At 57.7% G+C, this 27,399-nt stretch overlaps 1 protein-coding gene across 1 annotated transcript; it reads right to left on the reverse strand.

Moving 5' to 3' along the window:
- Positions 1–1,577: 1,577 nt before the first annotated feature.
- Positions 1,578–27,399, reverse strand: LINGO3 (leucine rich repeat and Ig domain containing 3). Its single transcript, XM_074851711.1, has 3 exons — positions 27,181–27,399; positions 15,356–15,459; positions 1,578–3,847 (listed from the first exon to the last, which is right to left on the reverse strand). The coding sequence occupies exon 3, from the start codon at positions 3,811–3,813 to the stop codon at positions 1,996–1,998; it is 1,818 nt and encodes a 605-aa protein (XP_074707812.1). The 5' UTR covers positions 3,814–3,847; positions 15,356–15,459; positions 27,181–27,399; the 3' UTR covers positions 1,578–1,995.

Genomic DNA, 27,399 nt, shown 5'->3' on the forward strand with positions numbered 1-27,399 from the left:
CCCCCAGACACCGAACAAGGGCACGTGGGTGAGGCCGGTGGGACCCCCGGTACGACACGGCATGCACGGCTCAGGGAGCGAGGGGTCACCGGCCATGCGAAGGGGCCATGGGCAATGGCTGGGCCCACGGCAGGGGATGGGTGGGGAGAGATGGGCAGCAACCCCTTCCCCGCTCTGGTCATGGGCTGGATCCTGGCAGTGACTGGCTGCACCCCGAGCTGGCAGGAACAGCCCAGGGAGCACCTTGGGGAGGGAGGCTGGGTGCTGAGCCCGCCGGCTCCTTTGCCCCTCTCCCCCCTGGGGCTCAGCGGGGGGCTGGGGGGCACCCGACGCCCATGGGTGCGAGAGGAGGACGGGGGCAGCAGGATGGGGTGCAGGGGATAACCTGGGTAGCTGCTCTTACTTGTGCCCCACGCACCAAAGCTCACGGGGGTGCCACAGCCCTGACCCATCGGGAGCTCCTGCCTCCAGCGCAGCCCCAAGGACCTGGGGATGCCTGGCAGGAGACCGGCAGCTGCCCTCTCCAGTTTCCAGAGCCAGCATGTCCAGCCTGACTGTGGCCGGCTGGAGAAGGGACATCCAGGTGGGGGGGACGTGCCCGCAGGAATGGGGACAGTGGTGGGACCTGCAGCAACCCCTGAGGGTGCACAAAGGAGGAGAAGAAAGAGGAGGAGGAGGAGGAAGCGATGGACTCCCTGGCCCATCTAGGTCCCATCCAGGCTCTCCCCTTCCAGCTGTGCCAGCTCTGCTCCTTCTCCCACCAAAAAACCTACACCCCAAGCCGAAGCCAGTGCTGCCGGGGCAGGGGTGGGAGGGGAAGCTGGGAACTGTCCCCGTGGCAGCAGAGAGCAGAGCCTGGGGACACCGACCTGCGGTCCTCAGCGCTGGAGGGTGCAGGATGCAGGTGGATGCGATGGAGGTACCAGCTGGGACCTTCTTTTGGTGTTTGCTTTTGCTGTTGACTCCCCAGCTGCTTGTTCCAGGCTCTTCTCTTCTTCTTTCCTGGGCTGTATGGCCTCCCCACACAGGACGCGCCAGCTCCTGCTCTCCTGCATACTTCGACTTTTCAAGCCAAAGAAAATGGACCCAAAAGTGCCTTTTGCACCCGTACAAATCCTGACCCCCTACCCCTTTACCCCCCGTCGCTCCCGTGGGGGCTTGAGCGGATGCAAAGACAGGGCCTTGCATTGCCCTGGGACTGCTCCTCCTGATTTTAATGACCTTGACCTCATCTTGCTTTTTTTTCCCTTTTTTTCTTGCTGACACCTCCTCAGAGCCTGGCCTTGGGTGGGTTATTATTGCTTGTGCAGGAGTGTCCCCAGAAATCCATGTTTGCAGATACCACATCTTAAATCCACCAATGGAAAGCTCTCAAGGCACGGCCGTGCCCTGTGGGGTCCGGCTTTGCCGAGGGGCTGGATGAGAACCCCAGCTCGGCACAACCTCCCCTGGCGCCCCAGCCCTGCATTGCCCCGGAAGACTTTTCTCTTGGAAATTCATTAAAAAAAAAAAATCGTTGGACAAAAAAAAAACCCAACAACAAGAAAAGAGAAGAACCATAAACAACCACCAGGAAAGTTTTCCAGAGAGTCTCTTAAAAAAAAGGGAAAGGGGGGAAAAAAAGAGAAGCAGTTTTTTTTCCCAGGCCCAAACACTGCTGATCTCTTGGCTAGAGAAATGCATAGTTGGTAGCAAAAATGTTGGCTACATTGGGAGCCCCTGGAGCCGGGATGGCCCCTGAGCCATTGTGCCCCGAGGGCTCACCGTGGGGCCGGGACAGCCGGGGTCATCGCTCCCCGACCCTGAGGTCTATGTGGTTCTGACCGTGCTGGCCCACGGTGCCTCTGGCATGTCTCCAGCTGCGTCCCAGCACAGCAAGGTCCCACCGCCAGCGCTGGGATGTCACCAGTGCTCCCACACAACCCCCCCAGCCCTGACCCACCATGGCCGTGCCTGGGGCCAGGCAGCAGACAATGGTCCTCCTCTGGGAGAGGCTCAGATCATCTTCATGTTGAACTTCCTGGCTCCTCCTTGGCCGGTGGTGGTGGTGGGACCATCCACCTTGCGGAAGGAGTACTCCACTGAGAAGTTGTTCTTGTGCTGCCCCCGGCCCCGGCTCCAGACGAAGAGGAGGAGGAAGCAGAAGAGCACCACGCCCAGGAAGGTGATGCAGCCCATGGCCGTGGAGACCAGGATGGTCTTGAGGTCCAACGTAAACTTCAAGAAGACTTGCGTGTCATTGTGGGAGGTGTCGTTGAACTCGCTGAGGTACAAAGTTCGGTTCGCATAGTGGGAGCTGTCAGCTGGCCGCCCCTTAACCGTCAGGGTGGCGAAGTAGGTGTCGTTGCCTCCCGCGTTGCTGGCGATGCAGATGTAGGTGCCACTGTCCTGCACCTGGGCAAAGCGGATCTCCAGGGTGCCCCCGGGCAGCACGGTCGCCCGCCCTGTGCTGCGGGTGGTGATCATGCGGTGCTGAGGGGACACCCAGGCGATGGAGGGGTCTGGCTCCCCGTCTGCCCGGCAAAGGAAGGACACAGATTGCCCTTCCCGGGCCGTCACGTGCTGCAGCTTCCGATCCCTTATCTTGGGCTTCTGGCAGGTGAAATATTCGAAGAGCACAGAGTCTGGGAAGTCGCGTAGGGCATTGCCCTGGATTTCGGGTGGTGAGGAGCACATAGGCTGCTGCCCGTCGAAGTTGAGCGTCTTCCGTCGCTGCAGGATCCAGAGGAGGCGGCAGTCACAGGCCAGGGGGTTTCTGTCCACCCGCAGTGTCTCCAGTGTGTTGACGGAGTGGAAGGTGCTCTCCTCCAGGGTGGAGAGAAAGTTGCTGGAGAGGTTGAGCAGCCGGATTTGTCTCAGGCCGGAGAAAGCCTGTGGCTCCACAGACACCAAGAGAGCACCCACGATGTGGAGCTCCTGGAGCCGGATGAGGTCTTTAAAGGAGCCCTTCAGCACAGTGCTAATGGGGTTGTAGGACAGGTTCAGGTACCGGAGGTACACCAGGTTCCTCAAGGCAGCGGCGGGCACGGCTGTGATGTTGGTGTAGGTGATGGAAAGCGAGGTGAGGTTCAGACCCTGGAAGCTGGTGGGGGAGACCTCTTCCAGCAGCGGCCAGTTGTCGATCTCCAGTTGCAGGAGGTTGTAGAGTTTCTTGAAGTTTTGGTCCTCCAGCGCAGAGATGCTGAGGTGCCGGAGCCGCAACACCTCCAGGTTCTGGAGGTAGGAGAGTGACTCGGCTGAGATGGAGGTCAGGTTGCACTTCTCAATGGTCAGCTGCTCCAGGCCGAGCAGCCCGGAGAAGGCCCGTTGGGAGATGTACACCAAGTCGTTATCGCCCACCTCCAGGCTCTTCAGGTTTCGCAGGTCCTGGAACATGTAGTCCAGCAGGATGACGAGTTTGTTCTCGCTGATGTCCAGGAGGGTGAGGTTGGTCAACTTAGTGAAGACCCCCGGGGGGATGAGTTTGAGCTGGTTCCCCCGCAGCCGCAAGGTCTGCAGGTTGAACAGGTTGCTGAAGGCACCCGGCTCCACATTGGAGATGATGTTCTCGCTGAAATCCAGCTCCTCCAACAGCGGGTACGGGGAGAGGTCCCCTGGGTTCAGGCAGCGGATGCGGTTCTTGTTGAGCTCCAGGATCTTGGTCTCGGTGGGGATGCCCTCGGGGATGGAGGTGAGCCGCTTGCGGTGACACACCACCGACTTGATCTGCGGGGCGCACTCGCAGCGGGCAGGGCAGGCTGCCACCCGCGGCGGGCTCAGGAGGACCAGCTGGAGGACCAGGACCAGGAGCCAGCATTTCATTGTGTAGAGCATGGTCTTATGGGCTCACTACCATTCTCCCATGCGCCTGGAAGGGAGAGAGATGCAGAGTCAGCGACCAGCCTGGTGGAGGCCAACAAAGTCCTACCCAGCCCCAGATCACCCGTCTGTGGGCTGAGATGGGAAAACGCTCCCCAAACCATGGGCACGGTGCTGGTAAAGTCCCAGCCCCACCCAGGAAACCCTTCAGACCCCCTTCTCAGCCCCTCATGTGTGACCTGGTGACCGTGTCCTGTGCAAACCTGGGCTAAACAAACCTCACCGCCTGCACACACCATTAGGAGAGCAGGGAAACTGATGCAGGGGAGAGATTTGTGAGAGGAGACACGGCTGCAGACCCACACCTCAGCCTCTGCCCCCGCCACTGGCTCACACCCGCTCTGTGCCACCGACAGTGCACGTGCAGGCACATGGGACCGTGAGCTCCCAGGATAACAGGAGACACGGACCCCTCAGGGCAGTGTAGGAGCAAAGAGACGCAGCCAGAGGCCTTGCAAACTCATGACACAGGAGGGATGCCACATCCCCTCTGCTCCCTGTGTGGCTGCTGTGAGGTCTCATCCAGCAGCACAAATTCTTCCCAGGCCCCGGGCTCGGCGAGGTCCCACAGGACGGGGGATGTTTGGCACCGCATGTAGGGACCAGTCCTGCCATTCCTGTCCCCACTCTCGCCCTCTCAGAGTGGAGATTAAGGCGGCTGCAGGCACCATCTTCGCAGATGAGGGATTAACACCGACCTCGCGCAGCACGGTGCCCCAGCCACCCTCCTTCCCAGGGATTAGCACTTCGCTGCCGCTTTCTCTTCTCTCTGCTCCCTCTTCCCCGTTCCCTGTCCCCTTCTGTGCCCCAAATCTGCTGGGTTGCCACCGCACCTGGAAACGCACCTCCCAGCACCAGTGCAAACTCCTCAGCCCCCTTTCCATAATGAAGCACTGTCATTAACCTAATTAAGTGGCAGAGCTGCTCAGTTGGGGTGCTGCAGGGTGTTTCTGGGCCCGGCGAGGGAACGCAGGCAATCTGGGGGGTACCGAGAGCACAGTCACCCCTCCAGCCTCCCCTGTGGAGGTGCAGCGAGTGGGGCAGGTCTCAGCCCTGCGCTGAGGGTGAAAGGCCCAAAGAGAAAATATCCCAAATGAACCAACTGATGTGACCTAAAGTGCTTCACCATCTCCTGGGGTTGGGTCCTCTCCCTGGGTTCCCAGAGCAACGTGGGGTGAGAGCCTGGGCAGAGCATCACCACCAGTGCTGCAGCAGGGTGCCCACTGAAGCAATGTAAGGGCCCCAACCTGGCCTGCTGCCTCCATGGGGAGATGCTCACCATTCCCAGCAGCCTGCTCCTTCTCCTCTTCCTTCTCCTCCTCTTCCACCTCTGACTTCACCTCCTTGCTGCCAGGATTTATTTGCTTTGTGCCTTTCCAGGTATCTACTGGCTGCTGCACCTCATGGGCAGGAGGCACAAGCATCCCTCTCCCCATCTGTTCTCTATCGACAGCATTTATCTGCCATACTGATGGCTTGAAGGGGCAGAGGAACACCAAGTCCTCCATCACGGGGCATCATGTCCCATTGCCCCCACAGCACTGGGACAAACTGGCGAGACCACTGGGACAAATTGGTGCACAGTACCCGAGGAGCAGCCAGGCTGGCTCCAGCTCTTCTGCCTTTGGGGAAGCCCAAGTCACAGCTCTGGGGAGCGCTGGACCTTGTTTCAGGGCTTTTTTGCCCCAACCCCGCCCCCCCCCCCCCCCCCGCCGTCCATCTGGGAGCGCCAGGGACCCCAAACACGTCCGTCAGAGCCCAGCAGGATGGGGGGAGAGGGGACGGGAGGATGCGACATCTGTGGCTGCTCAAGCCCATTGCAGTGCCACCGCATGTCCTCATTGCCCAAAAGCCTCTGAAAAGGCCAAACTTAAGGCAGCTGGTGCTTGGTTTAGGGGGTGATGGAGGGAGAGAGGAGGAGCTGCTGCTCCTCACCAGGAGAGATGGTGGGAGCTGCCAGGGCAGGCTCGCAGTGGGGAGAGGACAAGCCACCATGTCCATTTGCATCCCCCATCCCTTCCCCTTTGCTAAAGGGCACTGTGGAAGATAGAGCACCCCGGGCCACGGGACAGTGGGACAGGACACGGGGGTCACCATTCCAGGGTGCTGAGCCAACCCCTGCCTCCTACCAAGTTGTCGCCCTTCGCTCAAACCTGCCAGCCCCTCTCCTCCCAAAACTCCTTCTCCCGCAGCATCGCAGCCCTCAGCTGTGCCCTGTGCCCTGAGCCCACCCCGGCTGGCCCCGTCCCTTGTGCAGCAGTCGTGCCCCAGCCCCAGGGAGGCTCGGTGGGACAGACCAGAAGGAGCCTGAAGGTTTTGCCGTGCTGCCATTCCCTGTCACCCCCTTCCCCGTCCTTCGCACTCTCGGAGCGCTCGGCTCACAGCAGCCCTGCCCTGGGGTCGGCACCAGCGGGATGAGCGATGGGGACCCTGGACCTCCCCGGAGAGGTGACACTGATGGAGCGGGGACAGCAGGAGCTGGCCCATCTCCAGGGCCGCCTGACAAAGGACACCAATGGCTGGTGTCACCCTCTCTCCTGTCCCGCAGGGGCTGGCAACACGTGGGAATGCCCTCAGGGGGCCGAGAGGGCTCCTGACCCTCTCTCTATGCCCACATCGGGGGGGGGGGGGTAGGATGCAATCTCCATGGATAATTCCCTGCTCTGATCCTATTATCCAAGCTGAGCAATTCTCTGGCAATAAACCCATTGCTCAGTGCAATTTAAGAGCCGCAGGAGATTATATTTCACAGGCTTTTTTTTTTTTGGTGCCTGTCTTAATTTTGCCACATTTCCCTTTTTCCTCCAGCGAATCAAACCGAGAGGGAAGCGTTATCATTTTTCACAGAGCCGCAGGGAGGGGATTAACAGCCGGGTGGGATGCAGCACAGGCTTTCTTTGCTGGGGGCAGCGGGGTAAGACTGGAGACCCCACTGCTGCCCCCACCACATGTCCCAGCCCCTTCCCTCCCCCCTCACCAGCCACACAGCCCCTCTCTCCAGCACTGCTCAGGCTTCACTCACTGCACCCGACCACCCCATGTCCTGACCCCTCCATGTCCAGCAACCAGAGGTTCCCAAATGCCACCGGGGCACTGGAGCAGGGATGTGGCTGGAGCTGCTTGGCAGCCTCTGCCTTCAAGGAGGCTGCTCACAGCCGTGCCAAGAACCATTTTGCGATCGGCTCTGCCTGGCTGGCAGCCTCGGGAACCCGAGCTGGCTCTAGGGTGAGGGGGGGACAGCTTCCCTTGGTCCCCCCTGGTTCAGAAGGCTCCGCTCCTGCTCTGCCACAGGGCTGGATGGGAAGGATGCACCCAGGCACAACCTGCAAACCTGCAGGAAAAAGTCCTCCCAATTTATTGTGACACTTATTTTATTTAGTGTCTCTATGCTAAATAAATACACCCAGGCTCTGCTGCCAGGTTAATGGTTTCCCACGCTTGGCCGTATCCTGTGCCCACTGTTGCTTCCCCCTCCAGGGGCTGGGGGGGATCTGGCCCCTTCCCCTCCCCTGCCCATGGCCGCTGTGCCAGACACAGCCCGTGAGCATGACGGCTTTCCGCCACGTCCATTATGAATGAGCCCGGGGTAACCGTACTCCACTTTTGGTTACTACTTTGGCCACCTGATCCTCTAAGCAAAGGTACGAACCCGCTGGCGTTGTTTTACCCGGCAGCCGGGGAGCGGGAGCCGCAGCCCCGGGCTCTCCTTCCTACTCCTCAGCTGGAGCAGAGCACCAGCTGCCCCCGCTGCCCCACAGCCCCCACCCATGGGTGCCCCGGTGGAGCTGGGCACAGCCCCAACACCCTCAACAAACCCCATGGAGGGGGAATTAATGGGTGCTGGATGAGTCCCCTCCCAGCAGACCCAGGCAGATATGAGCTCTGGAGCAAGGTGCTGAGGTGGCCAAGGCTGGCTCTGCCCCTGTGGGTCTCTGCTGGCTCCAGGACATCCCACAGAAGCTGCCCCAGCTGTGGAGACCCCGGGTCCCCCGCAGTGACAACTGGGGCCCCATGGTCCCCATCTGGCCTGGGCAGAGCCGAGCCAAGCTGAGCAGCGCAGTTTATTAATAGCTCATTACTCCGATAGCGCAGCGTTCTCCGGGGCTCGCCAGTCCCTGGGGAGTGAGGCCAATTAAGACTCTAGTTGAAGGCCTAGATAGAGGCCCTTCTTTGCATTTAATTTATTTTTAAAAATAACATGCCTGCTGCATGCAGGGTTGGGGAACAGAGCCAGGAAAGCATGAGGCTGAGGGGCTGCAGCATGGTGGGGGGAAGCAGAGCAGAGCACCTTTGGCCACTTCTGAGCCCCCAGGAGCAGCTCCCTCCTTCCCTCCCTCCCCACCAGGACATGTGGCCACCAAGCCCATTTTGTCCTAGCCGCTGGCAGCACGGTACTTCCCGGCAGGCAGAGCTTAGAGGAACCAGTGCTCTCCGACCACCCGGCTCTTGGATGCTCAGCCGCCAGCGGTCCCTGCTTGCTCCCTTGCACCACCACTTCTTAGAGAAAAGGAGGTTTTCTTCTAAAGAGACCATCTTCAAATGGCTCCTGCTTCAGTGGCACACGCTCGGCAGTCAGCTCCTCTGAGAGCAATTGCTCTTCAGCTGCCATTTCTCCCTTTTTCTGAATAAAGACCCAAAAATAAGCCAAGGTTGACATTTCTAGGTTCCCCTGTTTTGACATCCCGCAAGTGCAAATACTTCAGTCAAAGCAACGTCTTGTTTTATTCTTCCATTGACTTGCAGGATGCAAAATGGTCCTGCTGAGACCTTCTTCAAGAACCCCATGCTGCTGCTCGAGACCATCCCCCTGTTACCCCCCCTTCATGGGCTCTGCCTGGGGAGGCCAGCAGCACCCAGGGGAGGTTACATGCTCAGGATACAGGATGCTGCTTCACCTTTCCAGGAGATGTGGAGGACCCCAGAGGAGGGTGAAGACACCCAGGCAGGGAGGGAGCAAACAGGGCAGAAAGTGATGCTGGGAGCCCCATGCATTTTGGAAAGGGTCATCCTTAAAACACTGATGGGGGGATAATATCAACACCCCGACACACAGGAGACAGGGAGGTGGCAGTGCCAGCGACTCGTGCCAGTGCCAGCACGTCCCAAACCCAGCACGAGACAGGAGAGGGCTCCTACAAACACCACCAGCAGCCAAACACTGCTGGAAACACCCCGAGTGATGCTCGTTCACTGCTGCCTGCCTGAGAGCCGTCAGCCAGCCCTGCTCTGGCAGCGAAGTGTCCCAGCTGCCTGCCCACGGCCGCCCTCGCTCCCTGGCTGCTCTCCCCAGCCTGCGCCAGGCTCCGTGCCAGCGGCTCTGCAGAGAAGGCAGCGCCAACCACGGCTCTGCCGCGCAGACGGCGGCACCTCCGTGCTCGCCGGGGGCCGTGCCAGCATCCTCACAGACACCATTGCCCTGCTCAGCCCCTGCGCTGGGGCTTGGGCTGGATTTGGGAGGCGGATGGAGCGGCCGAGCATCACCTGCCAAAGTGGAGTGGTATTTCTCCCTGGCTCATTTAGAGCTTGACAGGATTGCTTAAGCAAGAGTGCTGGACTCTCTGCCAGCATAAGCTCTGTGTGCTCCCCGGTCCCGGGGTATCAACTAGATGAGATCTTGATTACCACGAATGGGAATTTGGCTGCATCAAGCAGGCTTGATGGCTTGTCTGGGACTCGGACCACCCGGAGCTGCTGGCACGGGCTTGGAGCAGAGGACAGGCGCCCTGAATGCAGATGCCCACAACTCCCAAAGGCGGGTGCCAGACTGAACCCTGGCCCCAAGCTCTACCCCTGGGCTGGGAGCCCTGGCCCAGGTTTCAAAGGAAACCTGGAGCCAGAGCCACCGTGGGACAGAGCTCTTCAAGACCAGAAAAGGAGCCCAGCTCCCCAGTCCTCTGCCAAAGCCTGTAGAGACGTCTGCTCCTTCCTCCCTGCCGGAAAACCCCAAGCCCTCAATTACACCTTGCAACAACTAGCAAAAATGAAGCCCCCCACCCTGGTTTTTGGGCTGCAAAGGGAGAAAACCAGGGTCCCCGGGAAGTCTGCTTTGTGCTCAGCTCTTGCTGGTGACACCGCTGATATCAACTTGCAGCACCCACAGGCAGATGTGGGCCCCGGGGGGACTTTTAGGCATTTTTCAGTGCTGACAGAGTAAAGTTCCATGCATGAATGCGAAGTCAGGGATTTGAACCATGTTTTTGCAGCTGCCGCTGCGGGTGGCTTTGCTCGCAGCAGAGCAGGGATATTTTCTGGGGGCAGTGAAATGAGGACCGAAGGTGACCTGTGCTGCTCAGCATCTCCAGGGTTGCTCGTGCCACCACCCAAAAATAAACCTATGGCTCCTGCAGCTTTATTTTATCCATTGCCTCGAGTCTGCAAAACCAGTGGATTTGTGGCCACACTCAACTTGGAAAAGCCCCAGAAAGGACTGTGTGGCACTGGGAGGATGGGGGCGATGGAGAGGAGCTGAAGGGGTATCCCTAGGACCTTCCCTGGCTCCAGAGGTGACACCAGCAGATTCTTCCCTCTACTCAGGGCAGCAGAAACAGCCCATTTTACGCTGGGGAGTGGAGGAGATTAAATCAGAGCTGAGGCATAAACTAAGAGGCAGAAAACTCGGAGGGTCAGAAGAGGCCAGTGATGTCCCTATGCCTCACTCCAACGAGGCTCTAGTGATCAGGCAATTAGCAAACCAAGCATGAGAATAATCCAGCTGAAACAGGGAGAGGAGACGAGAGCTGGGGGTAAGAAGAAAGAAAATCAATCACCAGACCTAATGGAGAATTATCTATCAGAGACTTATTCCTAATCCCATCAGAGTCTGACTGGGAAACAAATTCTCCCGTCTCTGCCACTCTTGGTGCACCCAGAGCATGTTTTTCTGGGTCAGTTTATTTCCCAGCAAAGTCAGGCTGGGGCAGGCAGGAGGGCAGAGCTGGAGGAGCAGAGGGGAGAACCGAGCTGCTGGGTGGGCAGTGGGGCCACCCCAGCAGCAGGAGGGCACCCGGCAGGCTCCGTATGGTGGATCCCCACCACCGCGGTGGCCTGTGCCTGCAGGACCTGGCAAATGCCCCGAGGCCGGGGCTCCCCGGGGCACTGAGCAGCCAAGTGACTGCACCCAACAGCCATGGCAGAGCCTGGCAGCAGGGCTGGGACCCGCGGCCACGGTGCTCCCGATAGTCACCCTTGTGTCCCTCTTGAGGCTGCTCAAACAGAAGCAGATTTTCCTGATGACTTGAAGGAATGAGGAGAGAAACGTGAAAGGAGAGATGTCTGTGTGAGGGGACAAGCTCCTGCTGGGTCACTGCAGAAAACGTCCTGAAGCATGACTTAAAGGGGTTGCTTGAAAAACATGAAAACCTTATATAGAAGGGAGTTATTTTGGTGAGTGGCAGCTGCTGCATCTCACGCGTCTCCTCCTGCTCAACGGCCCCAGGTCTTGGGGCCAGCCGAGATGATGCTGAAGCAGCAAGAGTGCGTGAGCTTTCAGCGGAGGGAGGATTTACCCTTTCTACTCAGAAAAAGCCATGACTGATGTCTTCATGGAGCCATCTTCCCACCCTGTGATCCCATCCCGAGTCCTAGCCGAGTCCTCAACAGCTGTGACCACAGGACTCTCCACTTTCCTCCCACGTGGAAACTCCCAGCCCTCGCAAATGCTGCGAAAACCCAGAAACGAGGATTCCCTAATGAGCTAAGATGCCAAGGAGACAACTTGAAAGAAGCCACTGCTTATTTTTAGAGACAACCTTATGATTCTTGAGCACGTGGCCCAGGCAATACAGCGCAGGCAGCCACAGATTGGCCGCAATCTGCTTTTCTTCTTGATAGACATCATGTCTGAATCTCTATCTCCACAAGATGCTCCCAGGAGAGAAGACATTTAGATATGATCACAACGTACAACATTTCTAAAAGGTCACTGCGTGTACTAGGGAATGAGGTGCAGAAGCCACTCATCAGCAGCAGGGGCTTTGGGGAGGTATTTAATATTCCACGAGAATCTTTATTTATCTACCAAGGTGAATAACTCCTCTAAAACAAGGGAAGGAGGAGAAGGACAAGTGGGTGCTATACTCTTATTTCGACCCAGGCAGTTGGACTGAACCCACCAGCCAGATCTGAATCTTGACTGCTACTGGGAAATGTTGGCTGAGAGCAAACTTTGATCCAGATCTCAACAACTTCAGTATCTGCAGGACCACACGGGAACTAAGGCTGAGCTTGAATTTAACTGCGCTCAAAAATGCCTTGTTGCCAGTGAGACGTTCCACTAGTGCCCATCAGAAACACTTGAGTTGAACTTGGCTTTAGGCGGTGGCTGTGGTCCCTGGACAGGCACCAGGGGTTGTTTTTTTGGCAATTTCCAGAAAGTTTCTGCTGCTTGGTGAGAGCTTTTAATTTGCAGAAGCCTGTTAATGTCACGTGCAAGATGATGAGGGTCTGGAAGGCAAATGCAGGCTGACAGCCCACATCCCTGGGACTTCCCCCTGATGTTTTGCCATCACGGTCAGTCACCAGGACACCCCATGGTGTCCATGTCCCTGAGCACCCACCCAGCTGGGAGAGGACCCATCAATGAGCTCAGAGGCAGCCCAGGTCTAGGAGACTCCCCCTATAAAACCACCTTCCCCTGCTCCCATCAAAGGGCAGGATACAGCCCAGGGGCTCTGGGCTTTGCAAAGCTCCCCATCTGAACTAAAGCTCCCCATCTGAACCAGCCCAGGGCCCAAGGTTTGCCTGTACTCAGGTTTCTTCCCAGCCCAGCACTGGGAGCAGGGATGGGGAACCTGAGCCCCTGGGAAACATCCTCCTGGCATCTGTCAGTTTTAAAGCCCACGCCACGATGTTGCCGAGAGATTTATAAAACAGAAGCCCATAACAGCCCCAGCCAGCACAGACGTGACAGTCAGGCACGCACATATCCTGGCTACGAGCAGAGCGTCTCGGAAAACAGGGCTCCGCTCCTGGCAAGGGCTGCTGCCCCCACGGAGACACAAATAAAGATCATTAAATGAGAGAGGGGAATTTGGTCCTTCTGCAGCTGCTTCCCCCTCCTGCCTCCCGGGGCATGTGGCCGCTTTACGAGCTCATCACTTACCTTCTGCACCAGGGCTGCCGAAACACAGCCTGGGAGCAACACCCTGGGAGCAAAACCTCGGTGGAGGAGAGCACCAAAGCCAGCGTGCTATGCTTGGCTGGAGCCACGTAGAAGGGGACGGAGGGACCTCGCTGGAGCCCAGCCAAGCAGGACGTCCCTAGGCAGAGCGCAGGCTGTGCTGGGGCGGGTGGTGGGGACATGCCACGCTGTTTCCCCACGCTGGGAACACCCATGTCCTGCAGACACACCACCCAAAGGGGCTCCCAAGCAGCAGGGAGAATGTGCCACCTCGCCACATGAAGGGACCCTGCGCCTTTGCTCCTCTAACCCAGGCAGCTCCCTAATAAATGAAGGAGCAGAATGATTAATAATCATAACAGAAAAGCATACGCTGTAATTAGCCACCTTTCAGAAAGCTGATTGATGACGCTGCCCGGGGGCGTGTGAAGCACTCGGGTTGGCACACGCGCAGCTGTCCCTGCCGGCCCCAGCTCCAGTCCAGCCAGCAGCACCCGGTGGAGCCCTCCCCACGCCGCTGGCTTCACAGCAGCCTGAGTGCCAGTTGCTTCCCCACAAGCTTTGCCCCAGCAAATGACCTCGTTTGTCCACCTGGTCCAATGAGCCAGCCCTTGTTAGGTTAGGTTGTTCATTAAGCTCAGCATCTCGGTGATGCTGGCCTGAGTCCCTTGTAGGGCTGGCACATAAATCACACTGTGATCAATGCTGCTAGTTGCCAGTGCTGGAACTTTGATGGCAAAGTCTACTCTTAATCCCTTACCTGGACCGTGGTGGCACCCATGAGCCCAGTTGCCAGCAGCACCGTGATTCCAGGTGCTGCACAAAATGAAGTCAAGGCAGTCCCGGCCACCTCCCTGAGTATCCTCGATAAAACAACAGTCTTGGCCCTCAGAAAGGACTCCATTCCTAAGGGCTCAGCCCCATGGGGTTCCTTCACCCCTGGCAGGGGGTGCAGGGGTGCCCGGCGTGCCAGCAAGCCCAGCTTCCCTCCAGAGAGGAAGCCCAGAGCCCTGGGGCCGGCTGCCGCCAGCCCACGGGCACCGCACCTCGGGAGGGCACCACATTATTTGTGAGGCTTTAATTCAACTGAACCGCTTGTCTCGTGGGCAGGATGAACAGACTGACAAGCCAGACTGACAGACTGCTCCAACGATAGGGTGGGAGAGGCAGCCATGGGTGGAAAACAACCTGGTCCCAGCAGGACTGCTCAGCTCTCTGCAGGAAAACAAGCTCGTAGCTCTGCAAGCAAGGCTCTGCGAGTGCAGAGGGGTGAGAGGTGCAGATATGGAGGCCCCAATCTGCTGGAAACCCTGCTCAGAGCAGGAATCCCAGGCAAGGGGATTGTGAAACAACAGCTTTCCCTCCAATCCTGGGCTGAATGTGTTTTTTAAGACCTGTCTACAGCTGCTGCATTGGAAATTTTATTGCCATCCCAATTATGATCATGGGAGCAGAGAGCAAAGAAAGCAAAATGCCATTACAGGGTGAAATAGTGCTTGACGTTGCAACTATACCTCGTCCTGCCAGGCGGGAGTGAGACCAAACCCTCCGCTGTAAAAGCCCCTGAGAGGGGAGGGGGACCGGGGGCTCATCCCAGCCCTGCCTGAGCCCTGCGGAGAGCATGTCCCTCCCAGCCTCGCTGCTCAGATTTCGGAGGGGGCCAGCTGGGCCTCGGGGGGGTCCAGCTGCGCCGCCCCCACATCTCCTCCAGGCTGAAGATTGCAGCGAGTGGTGACATTTGGAGCAAGGCACGCTGGCGTCAGTCCCCAGATCTACAGCTTCGGGGCATCAGCTGTGGCTGTGGGACCAGGAGAGCATCTCCTTTCCCATATATAGCCCCAAAGAGGTTCCCAAAAGTCAGAAGTCTCTGTGGCAGGAGGGGAAGGGGATGCTTAATTCCCTGTCTGGCATCTCGACAGCAGAGCCCCTCTCCCAGGACAGAGCTGGTGGACTCCCAAATCCCATGAAACCCCTCCAAACCCCGAACGGCTGCTCTTCAAACTGATGCTGCACACGCATCCCAGTGCGGCCAAGGCTGGGGTCCCTCCTGCTGTCTGCCAGCAACCTCGGAGCGAGTACCAGAGCTTAATGCCCCTGAGCTTCGCATCACATCCCTACTTGAGTTACTTCTTGCTCATTTTGGGGTCGTGGCAACAGGCGGGAGATTTCTCAGCTGTTACGTGGGGTAAACCCCCAGCTCGATGGTACCGAGTGCTCCAGCTGTAAAAGGAGGGTGGGGACAAGGAGGGAGGTAATGCCACCAAGCAGCGATGGTCATGAGCTAAAAATGAGCTGGATTTCAAGCATCCCAGTGCATAAACCCCATGAGGTGATAATGCTGACCCCCCCTCACCCTGCTCAAGCCCGGGGAGCGCTCACCGTTCTGCAGGTCCGGAGCTGCACCGACATCTGGGTCTGTTGTGGCATCCGAGACCGGGGATGTTTAAATGGCAAAGTGTCCGGCACAGCCAGCCTCGGCTCCTCTGGACAAACAGCACAAGGAGACGACTGTAAATCACCTTTCCACAGTGTCCAGCACAGAAATCCCAAATAAATACCCCCGAAGCTGAAGGGCATGGCACACAGGCACCTCCCAGAAAGGGGAAGCACCCTTAGTGTTGCTCCAGCCCAATGTGTGACCTGACCATTGCAGCTTGCATAGTTATATATATATATATGTAAAATTATATAGCGCTTTGTACCGTGAAGGATCTTCTTACAAACAAGGGAGCATCCACGCCCAGCACCACCAAGGCCAGCTCTGAGGTGGAGCAACTCTCCCCAGCAATCACGTGCAGGGATTTCAGGAGGAGATGGCACCCACGCAGTGGGTGGCCACGGCCAGCTCTCCAGGAGTGCTCTCATTTGGGGAGATCTGACCCAAACTTGGAAGAAGTGCCACTGGCCAGACCCCTGTCCTGTGTTCTTCCTCTGGGCACTTTGCCGGGTGGAGAGACATGGTCCCAGCCCTGACGGCTGGTTCAGGAGATGCAGGACACCAACTTGCAAGCAAATGGTTTGCTGCAGTTTTGCTAAAGCATTTTGAGCTCTCTGGATCAACAGGGAATTTAAATAGTTCCTACTTCAGGGGAAATCCAGCTCCTCCCTCAATAACAGACCACAGATGGTCCCAGACTCAGGTCCAGTGCAGAGATGCTGCTGTTACAGCTCGGCACCTGCTCTGACCCCTGCTCGAGATCCTGCTTGGGCCCCGACTTGTCTCCGCCCCCTGCTCCTGCCCGGCTGAGCTGCCCAGGGCTGCCCAAGGGCAGCAGCAGCAGCTGAGGGGGGTAATTCCTGCTGAGAGAAGCTTGGGGAGCCTTAGCCAAAGGAGCTTTCCCTTGCAGGGATCTGCTGGAGAACTGCAGAGAAACCAGGACCCAGCTCTGCAGCAGCAGCCGGGGCTGGTGGCACAGGGCTCGCACCCCTTAGCGCTCAGGGGGGACATTCCCGGTGACAACGGGGAGCCAAGAGGCCACCCCAGGTGTCCCCTGCCTGGGCAGGGCTGTCCCCTGCAGCCTCCCCGCGTGCTCCTGTGAACCCTGGCCGGGTGCTGCTTATGGGAGGGCAAAACCTTACTTTTGGGGTCCCTGGAGAACTGACAGCACGCAGCACTCCAGAAAAGCTAAAATTCCTCCAGGAAAGCATCACTTGTGATACACTCAGCCCTTCACCCCATCCTCCCCCACGCTCCTGTTTTGCTGTCAGCAGTGGGGATGCACACGCAGACAATTCAACTCGTGCCCTGGCAGAGATGCACGCCAACAGAGAGCAGCTAGCAAAGAAGGAGCAGCTCTAAAAATCCCCCCCACTAGCAATCGCAGCAAGGAAATCTCCTGCCAGGGTTTGCTGGTGGAGCCAGGGGATGCACCAGCCTCTCCGGGCTGGCCCAAGGCTGTGGCAGAGCTGGGACAACAGGGACAGGGAGTGCTCTGGGGCTGGCAGCAGGACAGGAAAAACCCAGCACAGATCCCAGGCACGATGGCATCTCCTCACTGGGGACTCTGCAGCACGGGTGGCTGATGCACATAGGTGGGGGGGAGTCGCGCAGACCCAAAGCTTAAACTAAAGGTGAGAGCAACCCAACCCAAGCCCTGCTATGGTGAAACGGCCCATAAACACCTCAGCCTGCCCTCAGCAGGGGGAAGTTTGCAGCACCACCAGCAACTATGATGTGGTGCAACTCAGCAAGGATTTTGTCTGGAGAGTCAATCCAGTGTACGTGCTTCGAGGGATTACAGCCTCTGCGGTGTCAATGCACAAATATCTGTTTCAGTTACGTGCTGCTGGCAGCTGCAGAGCAGGTGAGGCTCCTCTAATGCCCAAGTAATGTGATAATTGGGAGGGAAGCAGATTTGTTTTGCACTGCAGCGACGTGTGTGGGACCTTGCGTGCTCCAGCACCTCCACGCGTTCCGGCAGGGGTGGGGGAGGCGCCGCAGATGATGCTCGTAGGCATTGGCATCCAAGAGTTAAGTACAACTGCAACAGAGCAGATCAGCTTGCCTGAAGGCCAGGCCCTGGCTACCGGGAACGGGTAAAACAAAATTTAAAACAAATTCCAGCAAGCCGGACATGCCCATATATTTATTGCAAACCTGCTGAAACCAAATGGCAGTAAAACAAAATCTGCTCTTACCGACCCCTTTCCTGCAGGCAGCAAAGCACAGAGCGGCTTTGCCTCTGGACCTGCCTGCGCCGTGTGAATGCGGTGTTTAAGCTTTCTTTAGAGTCTGCTTGGGCTTGGCTTATCGAACACCCACACACGTTACGTGAGCCCGTCATTCCCAGCCCTCTGAACGATGAGGGTCTCAGCTGATGGTCTTGGCATTTGGTTTTGGCAGCTCCTGCGTCACTTAGCAACCTCTGTTTCAGGTTACTTCAGGTTTTTTGTCTGCAAATACATTTTAATCCCCGGGAAATGGGACCCACCAGCAAGTGAGTGACGTGGCCTAAAACCTCCATTCCCACACACCGCCAGCGGTGGCACAACTCCCTGGCCCTCTCTGTGTTCATACCACCAGAGCACTTGCCAGTGTCTAGCCCTTGTGCCTTGTATTTTAAGGCACATATACTTAAAACTTGTATTTTAACTCTTTTCCTGAGCAATTTGATGGAGGAGCTGGGGGATGAGTCTATTCTCCCCAGGTCCTGCACAGGACCTGGCTCCACATCAAGGAGGCTCTGGTGCAAGTTCTGCACATGGGAGCTTCTTGAAGAAGAAATTCGGCAGCAAAGCCAAAAGCCAAACAGGACTTGGGGGTCCTGTGAAGTCAGCAGACACACTTGTACCTCCTGAGGACCAGACCAGGATGCTGGAGTCAAGCTCTTCATGGGCAGGAGCATCCCTTGGAGCCGGAGCCCGCAGACATGTGCGGCAGCAAATCTGTGGCTCATCCCAGACCACGAGAGACCAGCAGCCCACCCAAACCCACATGAGACCTGGACCCCAGGAGCCTCTCAGCACCCCTGGACAAGACACTCAGTGGTGCCCAGGGTCCGGCCAGCCAGCGTCACGCCACTTCAGTGTCTGGGAGAGTGGAGCACAGAGCAGTAAGACAGAGACTTTTGCTCATTAGTGTAATTAACATCAGACTTCCCAACCAGCTGGGCTTCCATTTGACCTTTAGTTATTGAAATATGAATGATAAAAGTGATGCATTATCATGGAGAGGGTGTCACAGGCTGTTCATTTGAAATCCTCAGTGAAATCCTCTCTTAGTGACATGCCCCCCAAGAGCATCTTTCTACAAAAACAAATGGGAAAATTTGGAAAATCATCAGGGAAGAAGGAAAAATTCAGGTCCACCCATCCACAGCAGCAGCCCAGCAGGGGTGAAGCATCTTCCAGCTTCTGGGGGAGGAACAGCCAGAAACAACCCCAGGGAAAGAAATGGAGAGACAGAGCAGAGCTGTTAAAAAATTAAACAGAGGAAAAAAGACCCGTTTCTTAAGAGTCGTGGGAAAGCGGGAAATCACTGAGATGGAGACAGATGAGCTGGACCCCAGTGTCACAGTACTGAGCCAGCATCGATAGGTCCCCAGTCCAACACTGAGTGGTCCCTGCACTGGGGATGACTCTGCCCGTGTCCTGGCGTGAACCATAACTCAGGGACCAGCAACAGCCGTGACCCAGCGAGAACCTCAGGGCAAATTAATGGGAAAAAAACCTGGCAGCCATGACAGGAGTGTGTCCAGTGATGGATGAGACTGATCCATCAGACCACAACCCCATTTGCCACTGCAACAGCAAACAACTTGAGTCTGAACTTCCAGAGGTTGCCAGATGTTGGTGCAGGGCTGAGCAAGGCAGTGGAAAGGCAGCGGTGCCGAATCCCAGTGGGACGCTCCCCAAGTGCTTTGCCACATTTTTTGGCTTGATGCAAAAAAGTGACCCTGAAGGCAAGAAGAGAAACTACTCCCTGAACTGATGATGGAAAGGGTCCAGCCTCCAAAATAACCCCCCGACTGACATGGCACTGGGGCTTCGGGCACAGCTAGGAGGGATGTCCAGCACCACCAGCTGCGCTTCCCCGGGAACGGACCAAAGGCTCCAGCTCTGTGTCAGCCCTGGGCACGAGAACTAACAAAGGCAGGATTATTTTTTCCCCATCCATTTGTCACACTTAGTTAATACTCCTGCTTATGGAAAAAGGTCACAGTTTAGATCTCATTTATGTCACTTCATCTTTGGTTTGCAATTTCAGGGTCCTGCTTATTTTCCATCCCCAATTAGCGTTCAATTACAGGGGCCCTGCTCCACCCCACCTTATTGCTGTGATGGAAAGGAGAAGAGACAAAGGTCCTGGCCGTGCGACCTCGCCTGGCTCTCCAGTGAGGAGACGCCCCGTAGAAAGCTGACCTGAGAGCAGCCTTTTTCCTCTGGCAGCACAAAGGGAACCAGATGGACTTTCCTTCAAATGAAATTTAAATGGAAAAATACAAAATAGCTCATTCCGGCAATATTGAAGAGTTGGTGCCCAGCTGTCCTGAGCACAGAGAAGGTCAGACCAGGTGACCCTCTGGAAAAAGAGGCCAGAAGCACCAACCACCCTCAGGGTTTGCTCCTCTGGCTGCACTGCTGGGACAGAGTCCGAAACGGCAGCCAGGGCATGGCTCTGGGCACAGAGCTCAACACCTCCTGCTCCCTAAAGGGGAAACAAACCCACTTGCCTAATTTGAGGTATTATAGCATCCATAAACCAGAGTCATTGCAGGCTCGGCTGATGTTGTTTGGATGGGATGCTCGGCCAGAGCCACTTTAGTTACCCTGCTCTGCGCTGCAGGACGGTGCTCTGCAAACCTCTGCTACTTACTGACCCGTGAGGAGCATTGCGAAGACCGTGCTCACGAGGCCTTTTGAGGATGGAAAGTGCCTTCCCGAGTCTGCCTGGGCCCTACTCTGTCCAGCCATGGTCCATCCCTGCAGACGGCATGCCGCCGTTCCTCTGACCTTGGTTATTTTACAGCCAACCTGGTTGCCTGCCGGCTCTGTGTTGCAGCCAAAGCTCCTCGTGTCGCAGGGCCAGATGACCTGGCCCCACAGCGTGCAGCCCATTAACACCCCTCTAAATTATTTCAGCCTGCAAATGCACCCTCTTATCCACCTGGATCGAAACAGCATCCAAATGGAGCAGGAAAAGCAACCTGGCCTTGGGGGGACTTTTCTGGAGATGCTGAAGACAGGAGATGAGTCGGAGGTCAGGCACATCCACAGCCACAATGTCCCCATGCTCCCAGCAGTGAAGCCAGTGGGGACTTTGCCACCTCCATGGTGATGAGTTCCTCAGCCCTGGGCAGGACCAGGACCATCCCCACCGCCCAGGCTCACCCCAGGTCCCACACAACCTCCTCCAGTCTGCTGGAAGCATCAGGGCCCTACAATGTGACAGGGGCAGCGCTTGGACTCAAACGTGCCCAGGGCAGCAAGAGGGAAAGAGGGACAATATTTGTTTCAAATGTTTTTTCTATTCTCTTCCTATTAAATATTTTCCTTCTTACTTTCCAAGAACCTCCTTTATTTCTCCCCATCTCCCTCTAGCAACAGTATCTGGGAGAAACAATGAATTTTTAATAGGAGGGGGCGGTGGGAAGAGGGAGACCCTAAGGCAAAATGATCTATTAAAATAATCCCCATCATCACATAACCACATTTTAGGGAGAGGGAACCACGCAAGGGACCACGCAGCATCAGGCGGGGACCGATGGGTGTGAACATCATCTCACGCCCAGGGTCGCAGCCCCCCCTTTTCTCCTAACCTGGCGGCAGGACGGATGCTGCGCACGAGCAAGTTGTGGGCAGGGTGAAACCAGCTCGGAGGGGCTTTCCTGGCCATGCCACAAGCACTTGGCCATGGCTGAGGTGGGTCTGAGCATGCAATACCCCAAGCAGGCTGTTGCACAGGCAAGGGGAACCCTCCAGATCTCCTGCCTGCAGCACTGTGGGTTGTCTCTCTGCAGCATCTCACAGCCGAGCTGTTCCCTTTGCCTGGTCCCCACATCCTCCCCAAATCCTCCCTGGGCTCTGCAGGGACAGGGCTCACCCTCACGAGGCCGAGGATGCCCAGCTCGCCTCCCGCGGTGCCTGGCCCTGCCTCCCCATCACACGGCTGAACCTAAATATAGTCCCTGGTTCTCTTTTCTTGTAGACACAACGGGTGCTGCGGGTGAAAGTCCTTTCCCATGAACTCATTGTTGCTTAATAAAGCACAAACCCTCGGAGACCTTGATGCTGGGATCTGTCATTTTAATTCTCGGTGACACTTGTTCCTCTCCACTACAGTATGTGGCCGCTGCTATTTTGGCTGGCACATCGGGAGCTGAACAAGAAGCTCTGGCACTCCAGGTCTGAGCTGTTAAGAGCTGGGACGCAGCTTTAAAAAACGAACCCATATGATGGATGGGGCTGCAAACTGCAGCGAAGCTCATGGTGGCATGAAAAATTCAGGGGGAGGAAGGCAGGAAAGCATGTAAAGAGCTGGGCTGAGCCAGACAGCGCGGGAAGGAGGAGGGCACGTGCCAGGGCAGTGGCCAGCTTTGTTGTTTGGGACGGGGCCACCCAGAGAGATGGACACTGCCTCTGCTCCCCAGCCTGGTACCCGGGATCCCAGCTACTGGGTGCCTGCAGGGATGACAAGGCACCATGGCAGCCTGGAGATCATAGCCCAGATCCTTTGTGATTAGCTTTTTTCTTTTTTTTTTTTTTTTTTTTTAAACACATCCACAGGGAAGCCATTTCTCACAGATTGTCCAAATTATCTACTCAAGTCCCTGATATTTGACCACACTGGGGTGAGTTTGTTCCTGTCCTCAGTTTGCCCATTTCCCATGAAGAAGAGGTAAGGGCAGTCTCTGCTCAGGGCCCGGGAGGACTTTGCTCTCCAATGACAAGTATCATTTCCCGCCTCTGCCACCTAAACCAGCCCTGGCCCCGTGTCCTGCCCTTCTTTAGCCCACACCTCCACGGGCACGGGGCACCCTGGGCCAGAACTGGGGTCCGGCTAGAGCCCCAGAGCATCACAACTTAAAGAAAAGGGGTCAAAAGAAGGAGAAATCATTGTACATGTTGTTGCCGATGGCTGCCCAGTGCCCGCTGCCAGCGGCTGAGCAATGCTGTGGTCCAGCCCCCCTTGCTCCTTCATCCCCACAGCTGACCCTCGTGGAAGCATTTGCTTTGTCTTTCAAGGTAAACCTTACATAAACTTCAAAAATATCCTCCCAGAAAAGTCAACCAATAACACTCAAAGCCCAATCAATTTCCCTACCACTGCCAGCAAGCCAGAGCAGCCCTTGGCATCTTTTCCAAACCTCTCGTGGGTTTTATTGCTTTCCTTCATCTCCTCTAAAATCTCTGCTCTGAACATTTCTGCCCTCGCCTGTTCATTTTGGTGTTTTTCCAGGACTCACAAAGTGGCCCTTCGGGCACCGGCAGCACCTCCACTGGCAGCACCTTCCACCCCCGTGCTTCAGCCCCTGCCCAGGGACGGGAGAGATGCTGCACGATGCTCCCTCTGCCCTCCTCAGACAATTCAATCATCGCTTTACAGCTGCAGACACAAACAGGCAGCAGGATTTTCGCTGTCTGAGAGACCATATGAACCTACAAAGCCAGGCCTCTGGGCTACATCCATTTACAAACAGTGAAACTGAGGCACGGGCTGCATGTTTTATAGCCACCTGGTGATTCAGCACAGCAGGGGACAAGCTCAAGGACGGCCTCGCTCGGCCCCTAAGGTCCCTTAGCTCTGACATGTCAGATCTGGTGCTGCTGGCGACAGGCGTCCCACCCGGGCTGCCCACGGCACAGCGAGCCGGCGGCACGGGAATTATTGCTGCCCACGCAAAACGCACCCATCCACGTGCTTTACGTTCCCAATGTTATTTCCAGGGCTACAGCAACAGCTCGCTCCCGTCCTGGGGATGCGAACGCAGCAGCGACGTGGCTCATGTCTGTTGGAGCAGCCCAGCTCCTCTGCTCCTTCTGCCTTACGCCGCCTCAGTTCCCCGCGCCGCTGAACGGAGAGGGGCCACCCACTCCCCGGCGGGGTGCTCAGGGGCGAAACAACGGCAAGCCAACAACCAGAAGTTGAAAAAGATTGATTTCAACGACATCAATTTAAAGCCTTTAAATGCCGAGTGCAAATACAGGCAGGCACTCTTGTCCATCTGTACCATCCGGCTTCAAACCCAATGTTTAATTTGAGTGTTGTTGCTCGGAGGGACAGCGCAGGGATGCCTTGCCTTGGAGCAAGGGATGCGTTATCTTGTGATGCAGGATTAACACAGTTAATAAAAGCAGACATTCCTGAGCTCAAAACACTAAAAAAAACAGGAAAAAAGCCCCCAGCCCTGCTATCTTCAGTGTGGGATCAGCCCAAGTGTGTCCCCCGGGAAGGGCTGTGCCTGGCAGCAGCGGGAGGCGGCGCAGGATCCGGCCGTGCCTGGGACATGTTCTGGCTCTGCCACCGCAGAGGGTCCCTTGCTCAGCCCGGCCCAGCCGCTTCCCAGTCGGGCGTCGATGCCAAGGGGCAGCTCAGAAGGGCAGCCCAAGAGGGGTGAAACATAGCCCAGCCCCCGTTTCTCTGGTCCTCCAGCTCCCTTCTCCTAACAGGGCAGGATAAGAAGCAAAATCTGCTGATTTTTAAGCCAAAAAACCCAACTCTCTCATGAAGCTGCTTTGCCTCCTGCCTCCCCGCACCGGTGGGAGCACAGTTGCTCCCTGCTCTCAGGGAGCTTCTCCGGCTGTTTTGCAGACTGGGCATTGCTGTGGTAGAGAGCATCTTCCCCCGAGCTCAGCTCAGCCCAGGACCAAGGGCTTTGGCAAAGGCTGCAGGCATCCAAGTGGGATTTTTGCAACCTCTGAAAACCATGAGAAATGTTGGGAGGGATCAGAAGCCACCTCTCCCAGCTGCTCCGGCCAAAACTCACCCAGCACTGCCAGTCCTCCAGCAGCAAGAGGCAGCAACTCTGCTCCCTCCCCTCTGCCTTATCGGGTGCCACAGAAACGCCAATGATAAATACATTAGCTCAAATTAAACCGGATCAATCACAGGCTGTCAAACTGGCAGCTCCCCAACACATCTTGAATTATTCTCCTGCTTAAAGGACATGCACCACGTTTCCTGCCGTGCCCCGGCGTGCAGGCAGCAGGGACCTTATCCCACCTCCATCCTGCAGCATAAGGGATGATGAAGCAGTGGCAAAGAGCAGAGCTTTGGGGTGCAAAGCCCCAAGGCCCCTCACTTTACCAAGGGGTTATTGCAGGGTTTACCACCTGCATTTCTGCATTTTTAAGGCCAGCAACGGAATCTGGTCCCGGGTTTAAAGACACACATGAACATATCGCACCGAGCAGCTGCTGGGCAACTCTGCTTTTACAGGTTGGGTTTGTTTTTAATTCTTTGTGAAGCAATCGAGAGAGATGTTTATAGGAACTTTCCCTCTCTGGATGTGGCTTTTCTCATGGTGTTTTTCCCGCAGCGGGGCTGGACCTGGGTAACCCAGCGCCCGCTGGGGTGGTCTGCTCCAGGCCGGACGGCCTCGTGCCCGCAGGCAGCGCATCCCCAGCCAGGGCGAGAGCCGGCAGCACCACACTGGCAGCTGAGACCAAGCCACAAAACTAAGCAGCAAGTGGGAGCTCTGAAAGGCCCAGGCTAGTCCTCACCAGGCCACCGAGCATCCCCAACCCCGTCCCATCCATCCCTGGGGTCCAGCCTTTCCGGCTGGCACAGCCGACGCTCTTTGCTCCGAAGGGATGGGCTCGCGCGCTGGGTACTGCCAGGCTGCGGATCCACGCACCGATCCGCTCCTGATCTATTTTGCAGGCGCTCTGCTCGCTTCTGTTATCCTCTCTCCTTCTGTTTGCTCTTTTCTCCTTCCCAAAACCTCATCTCAGGGCAAGGCTGGGCACGAATTTAAAGAGCAGCTGCTCTGCAATCGCTCCCTTGCGCGAACACTGTGGGAATTAGAGCACCTTTTGTCAGGTTTTAGCTCAATCCGCTTTGCAAGTGGATTAAGAAACTGGCACAAAAGTACTCTGGATCTGGAGTAGGAAGAGGCAGGCTGCTATTCCAGAACAGCGATAGGAGCCGCGTATGCTGCGATTGCTGCCTGCTCCATTTCTCTGAGAAACACAACCCCGGTAACATTTGCATTTAAACCAAGCCTGGGATTTTTGACAGGAGAATCCGTCTAGCCCTAAAATCCAGGATGCTGAGAGAAAGGGGCAAGCAGGGCCCTGGGGTGGCGAGGAGCGAGAACCTGCAGGACTGGGGGCAAACCAGGAGCCGTAGGTGATGGGGGAAGACCCTTCCTGACGCCTGGAGATGTTCAGACCCCTCGGGTCTGCCAGGGAAAGGCTACGCGGGGCTGTGAGCAGCGGCCCCAGCCCTGACAGCGGGGAGACTGCAGGTACCCGACCCTCCGGAGCACCGGGGCCGAGCGGAGGAGGATGGAGCCGGGCAGGTTCAGGCTGGACCTCCCGGTGCAGCTTTGAGGCCATTTAAACCCCCGGTAGCACCCCGGCACGGGGAGGGGCGGGCGGGGTGTGGGGGGGGACACAACAGCCCTGCTCGCCACCGCCGTCTCCGCCGAGCCCCCGGCCGGGGCTGAGCCCCGCACCCCGGGCTGCGGAGGGGCCTTGCAGCCCCGGGGTGGTGGGCACCAGCCGGGCAGACCCCCGGGGAGCCGGTTTCGGGGTGCCGGGGGCAGGTGGAGCAGCGTGGCCCCAGGGCCGGCGGGGGCTCCGCGGCCGCCCCCCCGCTCCCACGTGTGCGCCCCGCCGGGCTCTGCCTCCCCCGGCCCGGCTGGCTCCGCTCCGGCCCGGCACGACCCGGCAGCGCTCGCCGACCCCCCCGCCCCGTTCCCCGGGACCCCGCACTCACCGCTCGGCTCCGGCTCCCCGGCTGCCCATGGCGCGGCGGCGGCGCGGGCAGAGCCGCAGCCCCGGGGGCGGCGGCGGCTCCGGTCGGACCCCGGCCCGGCCCCGGCGGCTCCTGCAGCCGGTGCCCGCCGCGCCTGGCCGTGCGGCGGCGGAGCGGGCGTGGGAGCCGCCCCCCGCGCCCCCCGCCGCCCCGGGAGCGCGGGGGAGGGACGGGGACAGGGACGATGCGCGGCCCCAGGCTGAGCTGCTGGGCGGGGGAACGGGCAGAGCCCGCGGGGAAATGCGGGCGAGGGCAGTGGCGGGGTCCCCCCGCCCCGCTTTGCCGGGCCCAAAGGGGAGGGGTCTGCCCGGACCGCCAGGGTTCCCCCCAACCGCGGGTCCCCGACCCCACGCCAGCGCGGCCGGGTACCCCCCCCCCTCGATCCTGCCGGGGTCCCCCAGCCCTACACCAGCCTGCTTACATCCCCCCCACCCCCCCGTGTCACCCTGCCTGTCCCGGGACGGGGTCCCGGTGCCCACCTCACCGCGAGCTCCTCTCTCTGCACCCCATGGAGGTGATGATGGACCAACGCGCTCATTTCCCCCCACCCAAGAGGGAAACTGGGACAACAGGGCACAAACAGCCCCGTAACACCAGGAACGAGCACAGCCCCCAACCCAGCCTGGGCTCCTGTGTCCGTGCCCCCGCAGCGGGCTCCGCCGTCCCTTGCAGCGGTGCCAAGTTCACGGGCAGCTACAGCAGGGCTGGGAGGATGCCAAGGTCACGGGGCAGTAACACGGTGCCCCCCACCAGCACCCACATCCCACATGGAGACAGTGCTCACCATTAGCCATTCCTCCTCGGAGCTCTCTTCTTGCCCCTCTCTACTCCGGCTAAAGCTTCCCACAAATGGGGATGATTTGGTTAATTAGGCTTTGAGGATGAGAGAGGCCAATTCCCTCCTGAGGGCTGACTTTCCTTCTAGGGCAGAATTGTTGCTCTCTTCTGTTCGTCACTGCTCGGTCCAGGCTGGCGTTACCTTTGCTGGTCACAGGGCTTAGGG

The sequence above is a fragment of the Strix uralensis genome, chromosome 27 (genome assembly GCF_047716275.1).
Source record: "Strix uralensis isolate ZFMK-TIS-50842 chromosome 27, bStrUra1, whole genome shotgun sequence".
In the NCBI taxonomy this organism is placed as follows: Eukaryota; Metazoa; Chordata; class Aves; order Strigiformes; family Strigidae; genus Strix; species Strix uralensis.